The sequence below is a fragment of the Corylus avellana genome, chromosome ca7 (assembly GCF_901000735.1).
Source record: "Corylus avellana chromosome ca7, CavTom2PMs-1.0".
In the NCBI taxonomy this organism is placed as follows: Eukaryota; Viridiplantae; Streptophyta; class Magnoliopsida; order Fagales; family Betulaceae; genus Corylus; species Corylus avellana.
Window position 1 is genome coordinate 12,010,091 of NC_081547.1, and position 18,026 is coordinate 12,028,116.

General features: G+C 37.8%; 1 protein-coding gene across 1 annotated transcript; it reads right to left on the reverse strand.

Annotated features, from left to right (window-relative positions):
* Positions 1–9,531: 9,531 nt before the first annotated feature.
* On the reverse strand, positions 9,532–12,146 carry LOC132186502 (GDSL esterase/lipase 1-like). Its single transcript, XM_059600480.1, has 5 exons — positions 11,807–12,146; positions 11,604–11,725; positions 10,798–11,016; positions 10,468–10,723; positions 9,532–9,926 (listed from the first exon to the last, which is right to left on the reverse strand). Exons 1-5 carry the CDS (start codon positions 12,081–12,083, stop codon positions 9,691–9,693), a joined length of 1,110 nt encoding a protein of 369 aa, XP_059456463.1. The 5' UTR covers positions 12,084–12,146; the 3' UTR covers positions 9,532–9,690.
* Between the last annotated feature and the right edge of the window lie 5,880 nt (positions 12,147–18,026).

Genomic DNA, 18,026 nt, shown 5'->3' on the forward strand with positions numbered 1-18,026 from the left:
GATAGAGGTTGGTTGAAGCTCCCCCAATCCCAGCTTTTCATATACTGTGTAAGGTATCAAATTCACCCCTGCTCCTAGATCCAATAGTGCTTTTTCAAAAGAGTGGTCTCCTATCCTCCAAGGCATGGTAAAACTACCTGGATCTGTTAGCTTTGGTGGTAATTTTCTTAACAAGACTGCAATTACCTCTTCTAGTAAGGCCACTGTCTCATACTCTTGAAACTTCATTTTGTTAGTGCAGCATTCCTTTAAAAATTTAGCATATAAAGGAATATGTTTAATTGCATCTAATAAAAGAATGTTGATTTCTACTTTAAGGTCTCAAAGATATCCATGAGTTGCTTTTCTTTCTTTAGTTTGACTAACCTTTGAGGAAAGGGGGGTGCATTTACCATCTCCATTTTGTTTACCTTAGAAGTTGATGGTCCTTCTGGAGTTGCTTGAGGTGGCTCTTTAATTCCAATGACCTCACCATTCCTGAGAATTGTGACTGCTTCCAGCTACAGATGACCCCCTAGATTGGGTATTGTCTGGGCAAGAATTTTGTCCTACTTTCTTTCACTTAGCTCCTTTGCCATTTGTCCCATTTGTACTTCCAATCTTTGGACAGCTTGCTCGGTCCTTTGAATGGATTGCTCATGCTTAGCATTGGATTGTTGTTGCTCATTCACAAATTACTATTGTGAAGTCACCAGGGTGTGTATCATACTCTCCAGTTTGTTCAAATTTGACTCTTGAATTGGTTGGCTTGCCTGTTGGGAATTCCTCTGCTGCCCTTGATGGTTCTGATTATTACTCCATGAGAAATCAGGGTGGTTTTGCCACCCTGGCTTGTAGGTGTTGGAGTATGGATTGTTCTTATAAGGGTAATTGTTTTGTCCCACATAGTGCGCTTGCTCCTAATCTGCAGATGAATATAAAGGGCAAGTTTCAGTAGTATGACCTACTTTAGAGCATATGGCACATACCTGCAGTTGGGTCGCTGGCTGAATAGAAGAGATGTTCTGAGGAGTCATGGAGTTAACAAGCATATTTACTGTCTTCTGCAGCGTAGCTATCTGATTTTGCATTCCGCTATTTTCTTCATACCTGCCTTTGCTCCGTACACCTTGCCTCCCTCTGGATGGGAATTGTTGGGTGTGTTCAATCAACATTTCAAAAAGCTCTATGGCTTCCTCACTACTCTTTTCCACAAGTGTTCCTCCACAAGCTGTATCAACAACACCCTTGTTAAAATCATCTAACCCTTCATAAAAGATTTGTACCTGGTCATGTTGAGATATGTTGTGGTTTGGACACTTAAGGAGCATAGCATTGAAGTGATCCCATGCTTCAAATAAAGGTTCTCCATCTTTTTGTTGGAACGATTGCAGCTCCCTTCTAAGTTGCCTTGTCCTTTGAGCTGGGAAAAACTTCTTCAGGAACTTGGTGGTTAATTCTTCCCAAGTATGGATAGAATCTGCAAGCAAGGAATTGTACCACAATTTAGCATTATCTTTCAAAGGGAAAGGGAAGAGGATCAACCTCAGTCTCTCTGGAGTTAAGCCTTGGACATACTGGAACTTGCATAAATCAAAGAATTCTTTAAGATGCAAGTTGGGGTCCTCAGTAGCTGTGCCTCTGAAGTGAGTCAATGCATTAAGGATTTGAGGAGAGATATAATAGCTGCTGATAAGTGCCAAATATTGCATATTTGGACCCCTTTATTTACATTAGTTAATCCTTTAGTTGTATTGTTATTTAATGTTTTGTGTTTTTAGTGTTTTGTAGGTTGTTGAAGAAAAACTACAACTTTAAAGGGAAAAATGCAAAGGTTGGAAAAAAAGCATACTTTGAGAAGACCTAGATGATGTGGTTAAGATCAACCGAATCCAAGAAAAATGTTAAATCAGATTAAAGATCATATTGGATTAAAGATAGATTGGATAAGATTTCGGATCGGATTCAAATTCAGATTCTGTATATGTCTCAGTATTTTGACCATAACTTTTCGTTCAAATATCGTATTGAAGTGATTCAAGCGGCATTGGATAGATAACTCAAAATAATACAATTTGTTCTGAAATATGATTTTCCTAATTCGGACGGTTACTATGCCAAAATCGGCCCCCAATTAAGAGACACAAATCTGGATGAAGCCTATTCCGATTTCTGACTTCTATTTTGACTGGGAGACAGACCTCCGAATTATATAGGTTTACTTGGGCTTCTAAGACTTCCCTAAGCCTATAAATAGACTTCTTTGCATTGAAGAAAAGATACACAATCCTAGAGAACAAAATTCTACAGTTTTTCTCTTTTTAGTTTAGGTTTTCTTTAGTTTAGGTTTTATTTTTATGTGGAGCTAAATTTCCAACTAAGGTTGGGGATGAAGCATTACTGATGAAGAACAACATCACTTTTATGTAAGTTTTTATTATTCTGATTTTATTGGGTTTTATATTTCAATTGTTTTACTTCTAATCAATTGTATGGAGTAATTCTTGGATATCTCTTGTGATTCAAGGATACATGTGATGATTTGAGATAATTTCATATGATTGATTGCTTGGCTTTTAACTCATAAAAATTGGCTATCCCTTGTGATTTGTTCTACGGATACATCTGGTGTTTCAATTGAATTTGGATTCCTTTTGTGATTTGGTCAATGAATGGATACATGGGATGGTTTTGATTAATTCTTTGAAGCATAGTAAAACATATCTATGATTTAATTTGTGAGAACTTCGGATTAATATTGATGAACATAAAGTATGTTGTTATGATTTGGTGAGTGTGAATTCCCAAACCTTAGTACCTTTATCCTTAGATTTACTTATTTTATTTAGTTTATGTTTATCCTTTAATTTTCAAAAACTCAAAAATCAAAACCCTTTTGGAACTAGATTAGGATTTAATTAGTTTAGATATAAATTGTTCTTTCAAAAATACAATTCTCTGTGGGATCGACCTCGCTCTTGCAATCCATTAAACTACAATTGATTCGTGCACTTGCGAGTTAAATAAATTTGCACAACAGCTGCCATCCACCTCTGGTTGATATGCTATGCATGAGGGTTGATGGAGGTTTGCTGGAACGTATGCCTGCTTCATTGGTCTCCTCACCCGTGGTGGATTTGCCTCTAATGGTCTAGGCCCAATTGGATTCTCTTGCAAGTCTTCCATATCAATTTCTTCTTCTTCTTCTTTGTCTCTAGGTCATTGTCGAATTGTCCGCTCAATTTTAGGATCGAGTGGAAGAACGGTTGAGGCTTGATATCGATGACCTTGCATGAATTGGATTACTTCTTCAGTTAGGCAGCTTCAGTGCTGCTAGTCCGAATGCTCCCTGGAACTGGGCTCGATCGCAGGTTGGTGCGTTCGATCGCAGTGCGCTCAATCGCACTTAGCTAACGATTGATCGAATTACAGAATGCCAATCCACAACCTAAAACAGAAGTAGAAAAATTAGGGAAAACGAAAAATAATTTTGATTTTTGCTAGCAACTAAATTAAAAATTGAAAATTAAAATAACAAAGCTAAAGGAAAATAATTTTAAACAAAATTCGCCGCAATCCCCGGCAACGGCGCCAAAAACTTGTTGTGCAAATATCTACCTAAATTAATAGGTAAATAATTGTACATTTTACCTATAAGTGCACAAGGTCAACATAGTAGTATATTGTGCACGTACAGGATCATTCTCACGAGGATTGCTGAATTTTTGTTTAAAACTAAATTCCTTAAGTAAAACAAAGATTGATTGAGTTGATAATAATAAAAAGGTAGGGCTTTGATATCCGCCACTAATTATATTCATCTAATATAACAATATACCAATGCTTTGATCATGTTATGCATATCTAATGTTTGTCAACCTAAGGGCATGGGTGTATACTCCTTAAATTATAGATTTCCCTAAGCACTGAGTTAGGCATGGGTGTATACTCTAACTCTTTTCTTTCGTAAAGGATTCTGCATAGTATATACTAAGTTGTTCTTTACAAAATCATATGTTTTATGGAAATCGACAAACACACGAGGCCTAGGGCATGGGTGTATACTCCCGGTTCCCCATGTTGATTAACCTAAGAATCGCGGTGTGGATTCTTTTGTTACTTATATTAAACCTAGGACTCAGTCATCCAAATTGATCTAACTAACTAGTTCATACCACATGCATATGTTAATCAGGCACACACATATGAGGAATTCATGCAAGCAGGTATTAATCAAGTTAAATAGCATAAGAAGATCATCACAAAGGCGCCAATATTGAAATATTAATTAAACATAATTGGGGCTTCAATCTAGCCCTACTAAATAAATTAGCTACACATAGAGTTGATGTTAAACCCAAGACTTGAACTTGAAGAGTTCCTATTCTTCTCCTTACAAAGCCTCCTATTCTAGATGCTTAAGGGTCCATTTATAGGTTTTAAAAGTCCTTCGAAAAGTAGTAAACCTAGGAATTTCGTAAGGTTTTGAGACCTATTACAATTGGGAATTGGAAAACCCTAATATGGAAAGAGTAACACTTTAGCTGCCACCTGATGTGTCTCTTGTGCACGGGTGCAATCGATCGCAGCCCGTGTGCACTCGATCGCAGGTCTGCGATTGATCCTCTTCTGGCATGCGCTCGATCGCCCCTGGCCTGATTTGTGTTGTGTCCTCTCGGGTACTGCCCTAGATCGCAAGTACCCTGCGATTGATCGCAGTGTCAGGGAGCTTCAATTTCCTCCAACTTCTCTTTTTGAGCCCAAATCATCTAGATTTACTTCATTTTCTTCGAAAAGCCTGTAAAAGTGTGAAAAACACAAAAAAGAAATAAAAATGGCCTAATTAACCAAAACCAAAAGATTAAAACATGCAAGTTAAGGGTTGAAAATATGAATATTTTAGCACTTATCACCTTCGTGACAAAAAGGGGGAGTGAAGTCTTTTTGTTTTGTAGAACTTAATCCTTAATCTATGATATTTTGTTTCATTCTCTTTAAACTCAATTAACTATGGGCAGTATTGGGTTTAAGGAAATTTCTGTTAAATATCCATGCTTAGGTGATCGAAAGTTTGTTACTTAATTTTCTTTTTTCATCGAATAGCCAAAGGGAAGTTTGTTAGTTCTATTTGTATCTTGGCTAGATTCGAGTGAAGAAAATACTTGTAAGTAACATGTTCGATTTAAGAGTGCAGTGCGTGAATTAGTAAATGGTTGAAATTGATTTCTAGAGAGTTTCGTCTAAAGCCTCATCTATTAGGCGTTCGAACGAGATGGCTGACTAGGAAAACCTGGGAGCCTCGACTGCAACTTTGCTTGCAGACCATTTGGATGAGATGGCTGAGCAAGAAAACCCGAGAGCCTCGTCTGCAATCTCGCCTGCAAGCTGTTTGGACGCGCTGTGCCAGAGAACTAGGGTTTTAGCGTTTTTAACCTAGTTCCGTCCGAATGAGCTTACTTCCCGTCTGGACACCCTGTGTAATTTTAGCCTTTTTGAATAGAGTTTGTGTTGAATTAGACTAGGGGTTTGGAGTTTATTTATATGAAACCATATAGATGTCTATAGGTACGAATTCTGCATCTAGAGTTCGGTAGTTTTGTGCTAAGAGTCTTCATTATAGAGCATTAATTCTCTCTCTTAGAGTGATCGTTTGATCGTCCTTGTTGATAAAGCAATTGAAGTCAATGAGAGTTCGGGTGAAGGGAGATCACGTAGAAGTAACAGTCCAGAGGTTCTGGGAGAACTACTGCGGTAGCAAACAAGTGAGTCGCTTGTCTAGTACATAGGAGTGTCAAGTGCATAGGTTGTGTAAGTCTTTGACATTGTGTAATTTCTAGTTATTCTACTGATTTAGTGATTTTCTAGGTTTGGCTACCCCGAAAAGGTTTTATATTTTAGAGATTTCTCTAAATGGTTTCCTCTTCGTAACCAAAATATTTGTCTCTTTGATTTATTATTTTACATATTTAGGCGAATAACTGATTGTGATTGTTGATTATTTTAATTCTACATTTTATATTGCATACACCTATTCAACCCCCTTCTAGGTGTTGTTTGGAGTCATATTAGGTTTTTCGGTATGTATGTGTCAGTGCATAAGCACCAATTAAATTATAATATAGTTAGAATCATTGTTCTTTGCATTTAATTATGCATTCCTTTTGTTGCCCCATATATATTTTCTCCTCTATATAAGTCACCATGGCGGAAAGTTTTTTTTTTTTTTTTGTGACATGCCCGCACAAGAGGGGGGAGGGGGATTCATAATAAGTTGTTCAATCTCCAATTTCATATTGGCAATCAAACCTAAAACGACTATATATAATAGAATGCATCTTTACCACAAACAATAAAATTTCTTCAACATCAATATATATCTTTCTTTTGACTAAATCTTTTCATAACCAATCATGCATTAATTGTAACGCCCCCAAAATTAGCCTTAGCTAAAGTGGCAGGGTTACTGGCAGTTACCCAGTAAAACCAACTTGTGGCTAAATGAGGAATCACCCCTCTAAGCATTATCAGAGTTAATGCATAGGAAAGTGATATAAATCTGAGAAAATTATCTAATCATAAAATGGACAAGCATATTCCTCAAAATTAAGACATGGAGCAACAAATAACAATAATATTCCAACCTTTTGACCACATGCAGATTCTAAGCAAAGTCCGTAGTGGCAACCTGGCCACTCCTGGGTTCTAGTGACAAACATTCTAAAAGGGTAATAACATCATAAGTCTAACAACTTAGTAAGTAAACCTCACAATTAGGTATGATATGAGTTCAATTAAGCATAAATAAACGTGCAGTTTAGTAAACATTTAAAAGGAGGTGTTGTCTCTGTTAATACACCATAAAGTAGCATTTTGGTTTCCAAAAGTGTGGTGTACTACCGGCGGCAATTGCCTAAGTATTTTTATGCTACCCGAGATATTACCCCTTCTCAACAGGGTCGGCACTGTTTCAAGGGACCTGTAATACGATGTCGGTGCCCTAGCCATTGTACGCTATCGTAAATAACACTAGCGGCACGACCGAGTCTGACCTCGGGTGGCCCACACCGCGAATGATGTCCATCCTGTAGTGACCGCCCATTAAGGCTGTGCCGGCTACGAAACAACCATTAAATCCACTGCCCATATAACACACACACATTTGACCATAAAATAAAGTCTATATTGTAAGCCCATGACTATTATACTGCACGTACCAGTGTACCATGTCATACAATACATCTTATTAATCAGTTGATAAAGCAGTTTCCAAGTAATTACAAAAAATAGATATGCTCATATCATACTCATGGTGAGTCAACTGACATATCCCACGTTTTAAGAAAATAGTTAGTAAGTATTTACTTACCTTGTACGCTTTCTTGAATCCTCATCCTGCTATAACGCAATACGACACGTCATTTTGCGCAGTTCTAGAGGACCTTTACGAGTAAAATACTACGGCTTATCTAACAAAAGGATTGTTAGCCTCTAAAATACACGCGAGCGGGGCTTAAAGGCCAATGCCTGGCTTTCTGACTGTACATTCGAGCTCGAGGGTGTACGTCCGGTCAATGAGTTAGGTCATCCATCTAAAGCTCCAAACTGGGTTTTAAGAATTCTATAAAATCTATAGGCTATTATATCCCCTTCTAGGCTAAGGGATAAAACATTCAATGCAAGAAAACTTAACATCATGCAATACAAGGAATCAAAGAAGCTTTCGAAACTATTTTGAAAACATTTCTTGTTTTGTAAGGAAAAGAGTAAAGAACTTAGCATAACATCTTTTGAAACTCACAACATTTAAGAAAGCAATAAAAACAGTAGTGAAAACATATAACGAGCATGGGGTTACATTGGAAATTGGCAAGAACGCACACAAATGCTTCTTTCCTTCCCACATCACAAAACTCACAAAGATATTCACTTAAGGGGTTTGAGAGGGCCTGGAGGCGAGAAATATGCTTAAAGGGCGATGGGGGGTTAGGTATTTATAGGCCAGAAAAGCCAAGGGCACTACCAACTACTCTGAAAAGTAGCAGACGTCCGATACTATTGGGACGTACGTCCAGTACTATTTACTGAACGGTCAAAGGGTGTATCAAACGTACAGGTATTATCCAGCGGTTTTTCAAAAAGTAGCATACGTCCAGTGCTCCCCAGGCGTACGTCCTTGTACCTTTGGCAGGCGAACATACGGTGGCCCCCTTGCATACGTCCTCTACTAAAAACAGTAGTGTACGTCCGGTAACCCTAGCGTACGTTTGGTCAAAAAGGGTTAAGTTCGGGTTTGTGCTTCAAAACGCCAAAGTTTTAGGTTATAAGAATGGGCTTAGGTTCTTTGTTATAAAACCGAGCTTTTCATAAATCCTTTAGCCATTCCTTGTAGAAAATCTTTTAGTAATAAAAACTGTTGTTTTTATTGGGATATTACATTAATGTACCTTGGTTGTGGGCTATTTTGTTCAATCTTGCATTGAAACACTCATTTACTCTTTAGTGCTCTATTTCCCTTATGCAATTCTACCAAATCATAGATGTGGATTTCATGCAAGATTTCATCTCTTCCTACATGACTTTCAATAACCCATTTTTTTTTTCTAGTCATGTACCATAACTTTCTGACAACTTTCTAGCTCCCCCCATCTAAAAACAACACATACTCATTTGTAGAATTTCTAAAAGGTTGGCACTTTCTGGTAGATCTTCTTAATTGAGTTTTAGTAGGTGGTTCTGCAGAAGCTCGCTCTAGGTGGTGTTCTTGTTCCACATTATCAACAACAAGCTCACTATTTCTATCAACTGTATCAATATGTTCTTCTTGTATATCTTCCATGTGTTTATCATGTGTCATAGAAGGAGGAAAAACTGGACCCAAATCAACACATCCTTAATTGACATACTCGGCCTTTTTAATCTAATCCATATCTTCAATGGTTTAATATTTTTCTAAGACATTTTCGCAAAAAAAAAGAAAAAAAAAATTGAAATTAAATTATAATGTAGTTATTGAAAATAAGTGTAAGAATTGGAAGAAGAATTATTAAGCGCTGAAAGCTAAAAGAACCTTCTTAAACTAGAATATTCCAATAACCAAAAATTTAACATTTTAAATGATTTTAGGGTGTCTTCAATTGTTAAATAGGCCAAAACTTTCTAACAATTTCTGCTTTTAGTGCATATAGGTTCAATAGTTATGCAAAAATTTAACTAACAACGATTAATAATATGTTAAAATAGTTTTAGTGTGACTAAATGTGTTACACGCAATATTTTATAACTTTCTTTTCTTGTTTTTTTGAAGTTGGTTTAATTTTGATATATCCACCCAACCATCACCATATGGAAAAAATAAATAGTTGTATGAATTTAATGAATTTCTCTATAACCTTTCTTTTCTTTTGTTTTTATTTTTCATTATTACTATCTATATTTTTTGCTATTGTGCTCACCACAAAACCAGAATTATAATCATGATTCACAATAAACTTAGAACAACTTCAGCAATCAAGAGTACTAAAGCCAATCATTCCAACAGTTGAGAGTAAGATGAGAGGATTTGAAGTACACAGCATATTTATTAAATTCAGTTGGTTGGTGTAAACCATCCATACCTTTTTTCTTCCTCTTTTCTTTATTTTATTTTGATATGTTTTTATTTATTATGATAATATTGATGATTCCCTTGTTCTGTATCAAATCTTACATTATTCAAAGTTCAAACAGAGCTTTGAGATTGTAAGGTGCAGTAATATTGGAAGTTCCACTCCACATTAGCTTAGCAAGTTGCTGGTTGGCCCTTTCAGACAGATGAGCATTGTCAAAGAAGATATGATCACTTGCATTCTCACATAATTCGTACTCTTTCACTGACCTCTTTCCTCCACAACTCTGTATTCCTCTGTATGGACCACTTCCACAGCATGCAATCTTCCCTTCCTTGAACCCTTCACAACATAATCACAACAAAGATATTAATTATTAATAGTATCACATTGGGATTTAAAATAACCAAAAAAAATAAATTTGGTCCATGTGATTTTAACAAATTGCTCTATGAGTTTTAAAAAAGTGAATAATCACTTCATAGGGTAAGCAAAAAAAAAAAAAAAAAAACAAATTAATCACTTGTTATAAAAATTGACAGAATTTGTTAATGTACTAAATGAAAGGTGTTCAGCTACCCCCTCGGAGCATATCTAGGGTTGGCTGAACCACCAATGGCCATGGGGTCATTTTTGTCACTCAAAGTGGCAAAAAAAAAATAAATAAATAAAATTGAGGTGGTTTTGACACCCCTTCTGGCCGACCTGATTCGTATTAATATAACATATTAATGGATTTCGTCGACTGTTCTAACAACAATGACTAATTCGTTCTTTTTTACTTAAATATTAATCATTTTTTAAAAAACCCTAAATCACATTGACCAAAAATGCATTTATCGCAGAAATTTACTCAGGTACGAGAAAAATGGGCATCACATACCATATTTTGAAGGGTTATTTATGCTTTCACTAAAAGAAGTGTACACATCGGCGAATGAATATCTGAATCCATTGAGCCGACGCTCTAGCTTCTGGAGGACTTTAGGAAATGCTGCATTATGCAGTTCTGCTAGTGCTGTAAGTTCCTCAAAGCATGCACCTGTATTTCCTGGTTTTAGTGCTCTCGCGAATGGTACACAACCCAATGGCGGCACGCTCACAAACCCGAATTTCCTTCCTCCTTCCTTGTATATTTCCTAGCACATCAAGATACGGTTAATTATGAGAGAAAATATATATATATTGGTTGAGTGGTGCTAATTTTTCTTACTTTGATCACAGTGGTCAAGTTGCCGATCACCATATCTACAAATTCTTGTTGAGAAATGGATTGAAGCAGGCTGGAGTTCGTAGCATAATCGTTGCTTCCAATGTTAATTAAGTAAACTGATCTTCCTAAAAATGTCTTGGTTTCTGCGTCACCCAATTTTTTTCTAAACAGGCTCGCTAAGTTCTTGAAAAAACCTAGTTGAGTCTTTAGGTCTATCACCTGCGGGAAAAAATATCTATTTCAAAAAATATCGCAGAACTTGTTAGAGCATCTCGAAAAGAATAGTCAAATCTTACGATTATGGGTGCTTTTTCGTCTCCAACAGAGTAGGTATCTTAACTTTTTTTGATTTAGTGTGAATAGTAAATAGGCTTATTAGCCTATTCACTATTCACACTATAATTTTGTTTTGTTTTTTTTTTTTTTTTTCACTTTTTTTCTTTCACTCTCTCACACACAAAATAATATTTAAAGAAATAAAGAATAAAATAGAGAATTTATTAGTGTGTACGAAAAAATAAGTAGTTAAAATAAAAATTTGTACATTTAGTAGCTATTTTGCTTACTTCTACTAAAGATACTCTTAGCACACAGCATATGTATTGTTGAAGAATTACCAAAAGGAAGTGACGCCTATGGAAGGATTTGAAATTTGGGCACTATGCTGTTAAAATTGATAAACTAATGATTAAGTAATTAAATTTATCTCTTTCTATAAGCTTAAACTTATGAGATAACTAGTGATTTAACAATAACAACACGCTTGCTCATATAAGGAGGCATTGCTAATATGAAAGATTACATACATATCCTTGGAGAGTTTCAACAAGAGCACCAGCTCCAGCTGATGCGAAATTTGCCCCATCAATATAGCTATGATAACCAGGATGTAGATACGGTGTAATTAACGGTAACTTTGCGTACTCAGCTGAAAAACAAAGCTTTAACAATCAATTTAACAACAGTCAATGTCTTAAAGAAAAATGAGAAGTAACAATATCGATCTTACCAATGAAATCTGAGACCAGACGGCCATCGGAAAATCTACCGGTGGGGTACTTAAAGAAAGTTTCACCGTACGGCCCAAAATTTGCCTGTAAACCGGTAGTTGTGTTGATATAGTTATTGTTTCCAGGATCATATAACGAATCCCCAAAGATGAATAAGGAAGCATGTTTTTCTGGCAGGCAAAGCTTACCCTCATCCAACTGAACAGAGTTGGAGAAAGGGAAGAGGAAAGCCAGTACCAGAGAACATAAGGTGTATAGCTTTGTGGGCATTGCCATCTTCTTCTCTGATATTTGGATGATTCAAGGAAGAAGATAGCCTCTTATAGTGACATAGAAAACGTTTTCTACAAGGTCAATTTGTCCTTTTTTCGAATTCTTCAATATTAATATTATTATTTGAATACAAATCTAAAAAACAAGCTCGTGGGATATGTTGAAGCTTCTCCAAACGACAAATTAAGGACCAACGACCGTGTGACTATTATGTAATTTCACATTCTAGAACTCTCGCGCCATCGCGCGGGCCCCTGTGCTTTTCGTTTTCAGGACTTCAAGTATTCTCCTGTGTGATGCACAACAGCTTAGAACAAGTCAAAATATAAAAATCAACATATATCATGAAAAGTATTATGAGTTGTCATGTTTATCGTTAATTTGAGTTGTCTTGTCTGTGCCTCTAACGGTCCAATCCAATCCTTACGTGGTTTATAAGAAGATGAATATTTGTTAGAAGTCTGACGCACAAAATGTATTTTAGCATTAAAGTTTGGTAGTTTCTTATATATATTGGATCACTATACAATCTGAAGCACCCCAAACAGGGTCGGAGCCAAAAAAATTTTTATGAAAATGAGCCAACCCAAAACTTTTTTAATGTTTATTTTTTCGGTGCTTAGGATTTATTTATTTATTTACTATTATTTTTTTATAACAATATTTTCTTTTAGTCAGTTTTTATGAACTAAAGACTACCCTAAACTATAATTATCGAATAAAAATTAAAAACTATTGCAATTTACAATCAAATAACTATAGTTATTAAAATAATAAGTAAATAACTATAATTTATAATTTCTTATAAAATACCAATAAAAAAAAAGAAGCAAACTTCCTATACAAACTTTTCAGAATGCCTGTTTGGCAACACACTTTTTGTATTTTTTATTTATTTATTTTTATTTAGTAGGGACTACAAACTCTTTATACAATTAGTGCTTCTAAGTTTAAATAGATAAGGACCAAAAGATTTATTTGGTAGAGACTACAAAATTTTTATACAATTAGGGCTTTTAAGTTTGAATGGGTAAGGGCCAAAAGATTTTTGGTGTTATCATTCTCTTCAAGAAAAGAGAAGGGTTTTCAAATGCTCCATGTTAGCTTAAGTTTGCATGCTATTATGGTTTGTTATGTTTACTCATTAAAAGCTTAGGATGAGAATTCTTACATGATGATTTGAGGATAGGAGCCTTATATGCATTCTAGCAATTAAATTATGTATGTTTTAGGAACACGAATTGTATGAACATTCACCTTTTTCCCAAAACAATAAATGGTTAATAGGTGAAGGTTTTAAAATGTGGTCCATACAATTACAAAGAAGAATGTATACTTTTGAAAGAGAGATGCACCTTGTTGGGTCATGGATCAGCTTTATAAGGCCTAATGGATCCCAAACCCGGTCTCCACGAGTCCGGTGACCCAACAAGGCCTCGGACAGCTTAGCCCGATGACGTTTCGGATGCCTAGCCCGAGACCCAACTCATAGGCCGAAATAGTCAATAACCGAAGGGCACGTCGATCATTCTACGATAAAGATATATCTATATTCTACCAAATCAGGTGATCTTATCCCACATTTGATAAGATCATTTAAAATATAGACCCGCTATCAACATATCAACTACCCCTATACAAACGGGATAGGCCATCATTTAAATTTAGAAGGTTATCTACACTGATCAGGATGCATGATAGCTGTCAGCGCCTAAGTTGTATACGTCTGACCGAGGACTACTCGGACATCCTCATCTAATGTCAAACGGAAGCCATATCACTTATCCCACGATCTTAGGCTACTAAAATCACGGAATGGCTAACAAACCCTATCATTCTCAAATAACTGCACAGCGGATATTGAGGGATAAGGGATCCGAGATGTGTGGGGAATCAAACTCCATTTCATGCCTATAAAATGCAAGTCACCTCTCAATGCTAAGGTAATCGCAACCTTTGCTTTTCAGCTTTCTTGTTGCTTCTCTCAGATCACTGACTTAGGCATTGGAGTATTCCTGCTAGAGCACCACTGGGGACTCTAATCCTATTGTTTGTTCTTGTGTAAAGGCCCGACGCATCCTCGGACACCACGACATCACCCGAAGAGTGTGCCACGCTCCTCCTCGGAAAACTGTGCGTTAACACACCTAAATTTCAAGCCAACCATACAAGGAAAGCAATGGTTTTCCTTTGTTTTTCCAAATGTTGAAGAAAAGTCTAAGTCAATGATTTTATTTGATAAGGGAAAATTTGTCAAGTCTTCTTAGAGACAAAAAACTTAGCTCCCCTTCCTTTTCTGTGCACACATTATCCCCACTTTGACGCAATCATATATATCTCTCACTATGTTAAGCCTCCACATTGTAAGTCCTATGCTTTTACTTTTTTGAGCAATATATGTTGTGATGCTAAACAAGTTGGTTGTTGAATTTAGATACTGCAATTGATAACAAAACAATTATTTGGCTCGTTTATTTTTATTTTTATTCTTTTACAAGCAATAGAAGAATCTATGACCCCATAAATTCTTATAAATCCCACATCGGTAAATCACATTAGATTTCTAGGCCATTAATTTCTAACTGCTAGGCTAATTAGTCGAGTGAGTCCATCCCATTTTCCCCCCTTCTCTTTATATAACTATATAACTAGGAAAAAGAGCAATCAGAAATCATGTACAAACTGTTAGGGGAAAGATTCGGAAAGAAACTTTTAAGTAGAGAAGAAGCCATTAGAAGCTCTGCTTTAATTTATACTTTTCATCCAACTTGGGAGTTTCCCCCTCACATTGCTGCCACATTGGCAAGGGTTATGCTCCTTCTGGCCACAAAATGATTTTTTTGGGTATTACAATCACACACCAAATGTTCTTTGCCTTTAACGGTGAACTCTTTTTCGTTGAGGTTCAACAATGGCACTTTGCTCACTTGGTCGACGCTTAGAATATACCTTGCAGGATACGATTTTGAATGCCATAAAAGGATTTGGCTTCTCTCACTGAATACCAATTGGTTTTTAGATGAGATAGTGATGTAGATCAGAGTGCTTGGGATTTAATAAGGAAGACCCATGTGGATGTAAGTGTGGAGGCACCACGAGGAGTGGTGCCAAGGAGAGTCAAGACAAGATCACAGACTCGCGCAGAAGCTGAAGCTCGTTTGAACGGCCATCGTAGAATCACAAACCGACTTTATTTATGTTTACTACTAGGGTTAGGAGTCTAAGGGCTATAAATACACGCGTATAACCCCGAGAACATAGCTTTTGATTATATTTGAGTTTTTATCAATAAGAAGTTTCAAAGTTGAGTCTTTTCATGTTTTTCATTCAAACCCTACATAGACTCTAGCGTTTTGAGAAGATTTCTTAGAACTTTGATAGACTCAAGATCTAGAAATATTTATTCGCTCTTTATTGTTGTTCTTCTTTGGAACCCACTAAGTCACGCTGCATCAGTTGGTATCAGGGGCCAAGTTGCTTTCCATGGCTCCAATCATAAGGGGAAGGGGTAACCGCTATGCAAACTTGCACGACGTCTATGAGCATGAGGAATTAGTTCGTGGAGAACAAGAGGCGACATAGTGGCAACACATGGAGGAACAATTTGAGGCTATCAGGGATCAAGTTGAAGTCCTCACTACCCGATTATCCAACATGGGTGGTCACAACGGACGTCATCATCAACCCCCACTGCACGTTCCGAAGGAGGAGGATGAACATTGACGATGGGTATGAATATGAGAGCCCTTTTGCGGAGCACTGAGCAAATGGACGTTAGCCCTCTGAGCAAGCTCATGCCAATCGGTGGGAGAACAGGTTCAAACTCGACATTCCAAAATTCCAAGGGGGTCTACAACTCGAAGAATTCTTGTATTGGGTAGTGGTAATTGGAGAGGTTCTTGATTTCAAAGGGGTGCCTGAAGATCGATGGGTTTCTTTGGCCGCAACCAAATTTCGGGGGAGAGTTGCGGCATGGTGGCAGTAATTGAAACAATCTATAGTGCGGCAAGGCAATAGGAATTGCCTCGATGCCCTTTTTAAGTCACTCCAAGCGGTAGGGGGTAGGGTGTCGCTCCGTCTCTAGGGCCAACATTCTTACTGCATCTTCCACCAGGACGTTCTCGCAATTGCCCCAATCAATGACGAGTTTGCAAACCTTGCCTCCAATAATGCATGTAGATTTAAAAAGATTGTGGTGCTGCCTATCTTCACCCTCCACCTTCTGGGGTGTAAAGCACACCCTCCTAACCACCAAAAGAAGACCATCATCCCTAGTGAAAAACTCTTCGTTGACCTCTCTGTAGTCGTCGAAAGCTGCCTCTTGTTCCTTTTCCATCACCTTGCTCATCGAAGGCTTCTCCCAAGTCAATAAGTAGACCCTCGCCATACTTCTCTCCTTTGCGGCAATCCGCCATCCTATGGCCCAGTTCGCCACATGGAAAGCACTTGGGCCCGTTAGTCGCCTCAGCCCAGCTTGATTGCCCCATTGTTGTTGAGACCCTATTTTGGACAGGTGGTTCAGTAGTACCTCGAGCTATGAACGGCCCGCTCGATCGATTATTTCTTCCACCGCTTCATTGGGCAAACTGGCCTAAGAGGCCTCGCATGAATGTCTTCTCTAACAGCAACGCCCATTGGTGGGCTTCCGAGACATTGGTGGGGTCAAAGAGATTCAAAGAATCTTGGATATGTTGTCGCAAGCCTCCGGTGTATTGGGACACTAGTTGATCGTCTGATTCTACTAGATCTACCCGTGTCAATAATTTGTAGAATTCTTCCGTGTACTCATCCATAGACTTCGAACCTTGGCTCAAATTCTACAATCGTTGGTACATGGTTTGGGTGTAGTTGTGAGGTGAAAACGTGAACCGCATGTGCTTCAACAGTCTCTCCCAACTGTTGATGCAATAATATCTAAACGTTGCCTTGTGTCTTTTTCAATTGGGTCCAAGTACAAAGACAAGACATGGTGTGATGTGATTGCCATGGACGCATGCCACTTATTATTTAGGAGGCTATGGCAATATGACCGGAGTGCTCATCATGATGGACGGAAGAACACATATAGCTTCATGGTGGATAATGTAAAGGTAACACTCCTACCAAGTTTAGGGGACGGACCTAAACCCTTAAAAGGGGAGGGCCAATCTCAATCTCTCTTGGCAAAGTAGGAGTTTATCACGAAGATGCTAGCTTCAAAGGTTTTGTATGTGCTGTTGGGCAAGGAGAGTAACACCACGGGGGTGGTGCCAGAATCGGTCAAAGGGTTGATGGAGGAGTTTGCCGATGTATTCCCAACAGAACTACTCGAGGAGCTCCAACCTTTGCGCGACATTCAACATCAAATTGAATTGGTGCCCGGATCTAGTCTACCTAATCGACAACACTACCATATGAGCCTCAAGGAGCACAAAGAGTTAAGGCGAGAGGGGTTATTGGCCAAAGAGCATATTCGGTAGAGTCTGAGCCCATGCGCGGCACCAGCTTTGCTCACTCCCAAGAAAGATGGCATGTAGAGGATGTGCGTAGATAGTCGAGCCATCAACAAGATCATAGTGAGGTATAGATATTTTATCCCTCAGTTGGATGATTTATTGGATCAGCTGAGTGGAGCGACGGTATTCACAAAGCTTGAGCTAAAGAGTGTGTACCACCAAATTCGGGTGCGGCCAAGTGACGAGTGGAAGATGGCGTTCAAGACACTTGAGGGGCTCTATGAATGGTCGGTGATGCCATTTGGGTTATTTAATGCTCCTAACACCTTCATGCGGGTGATGAATCAGGCATTTCGCCCTTTCATCGGGAAGTTTGTGGTGGTCTACTTCGATGATATCCTCATTTACAGTTATGAGAATGAGATAGATCTTCGACATGCAAGTGAAGTACTCCTTGTGTTATAGAAGGAAAAGTTCTTTGCGGCACTCGCCAAGTGTTCCTTCATGACAG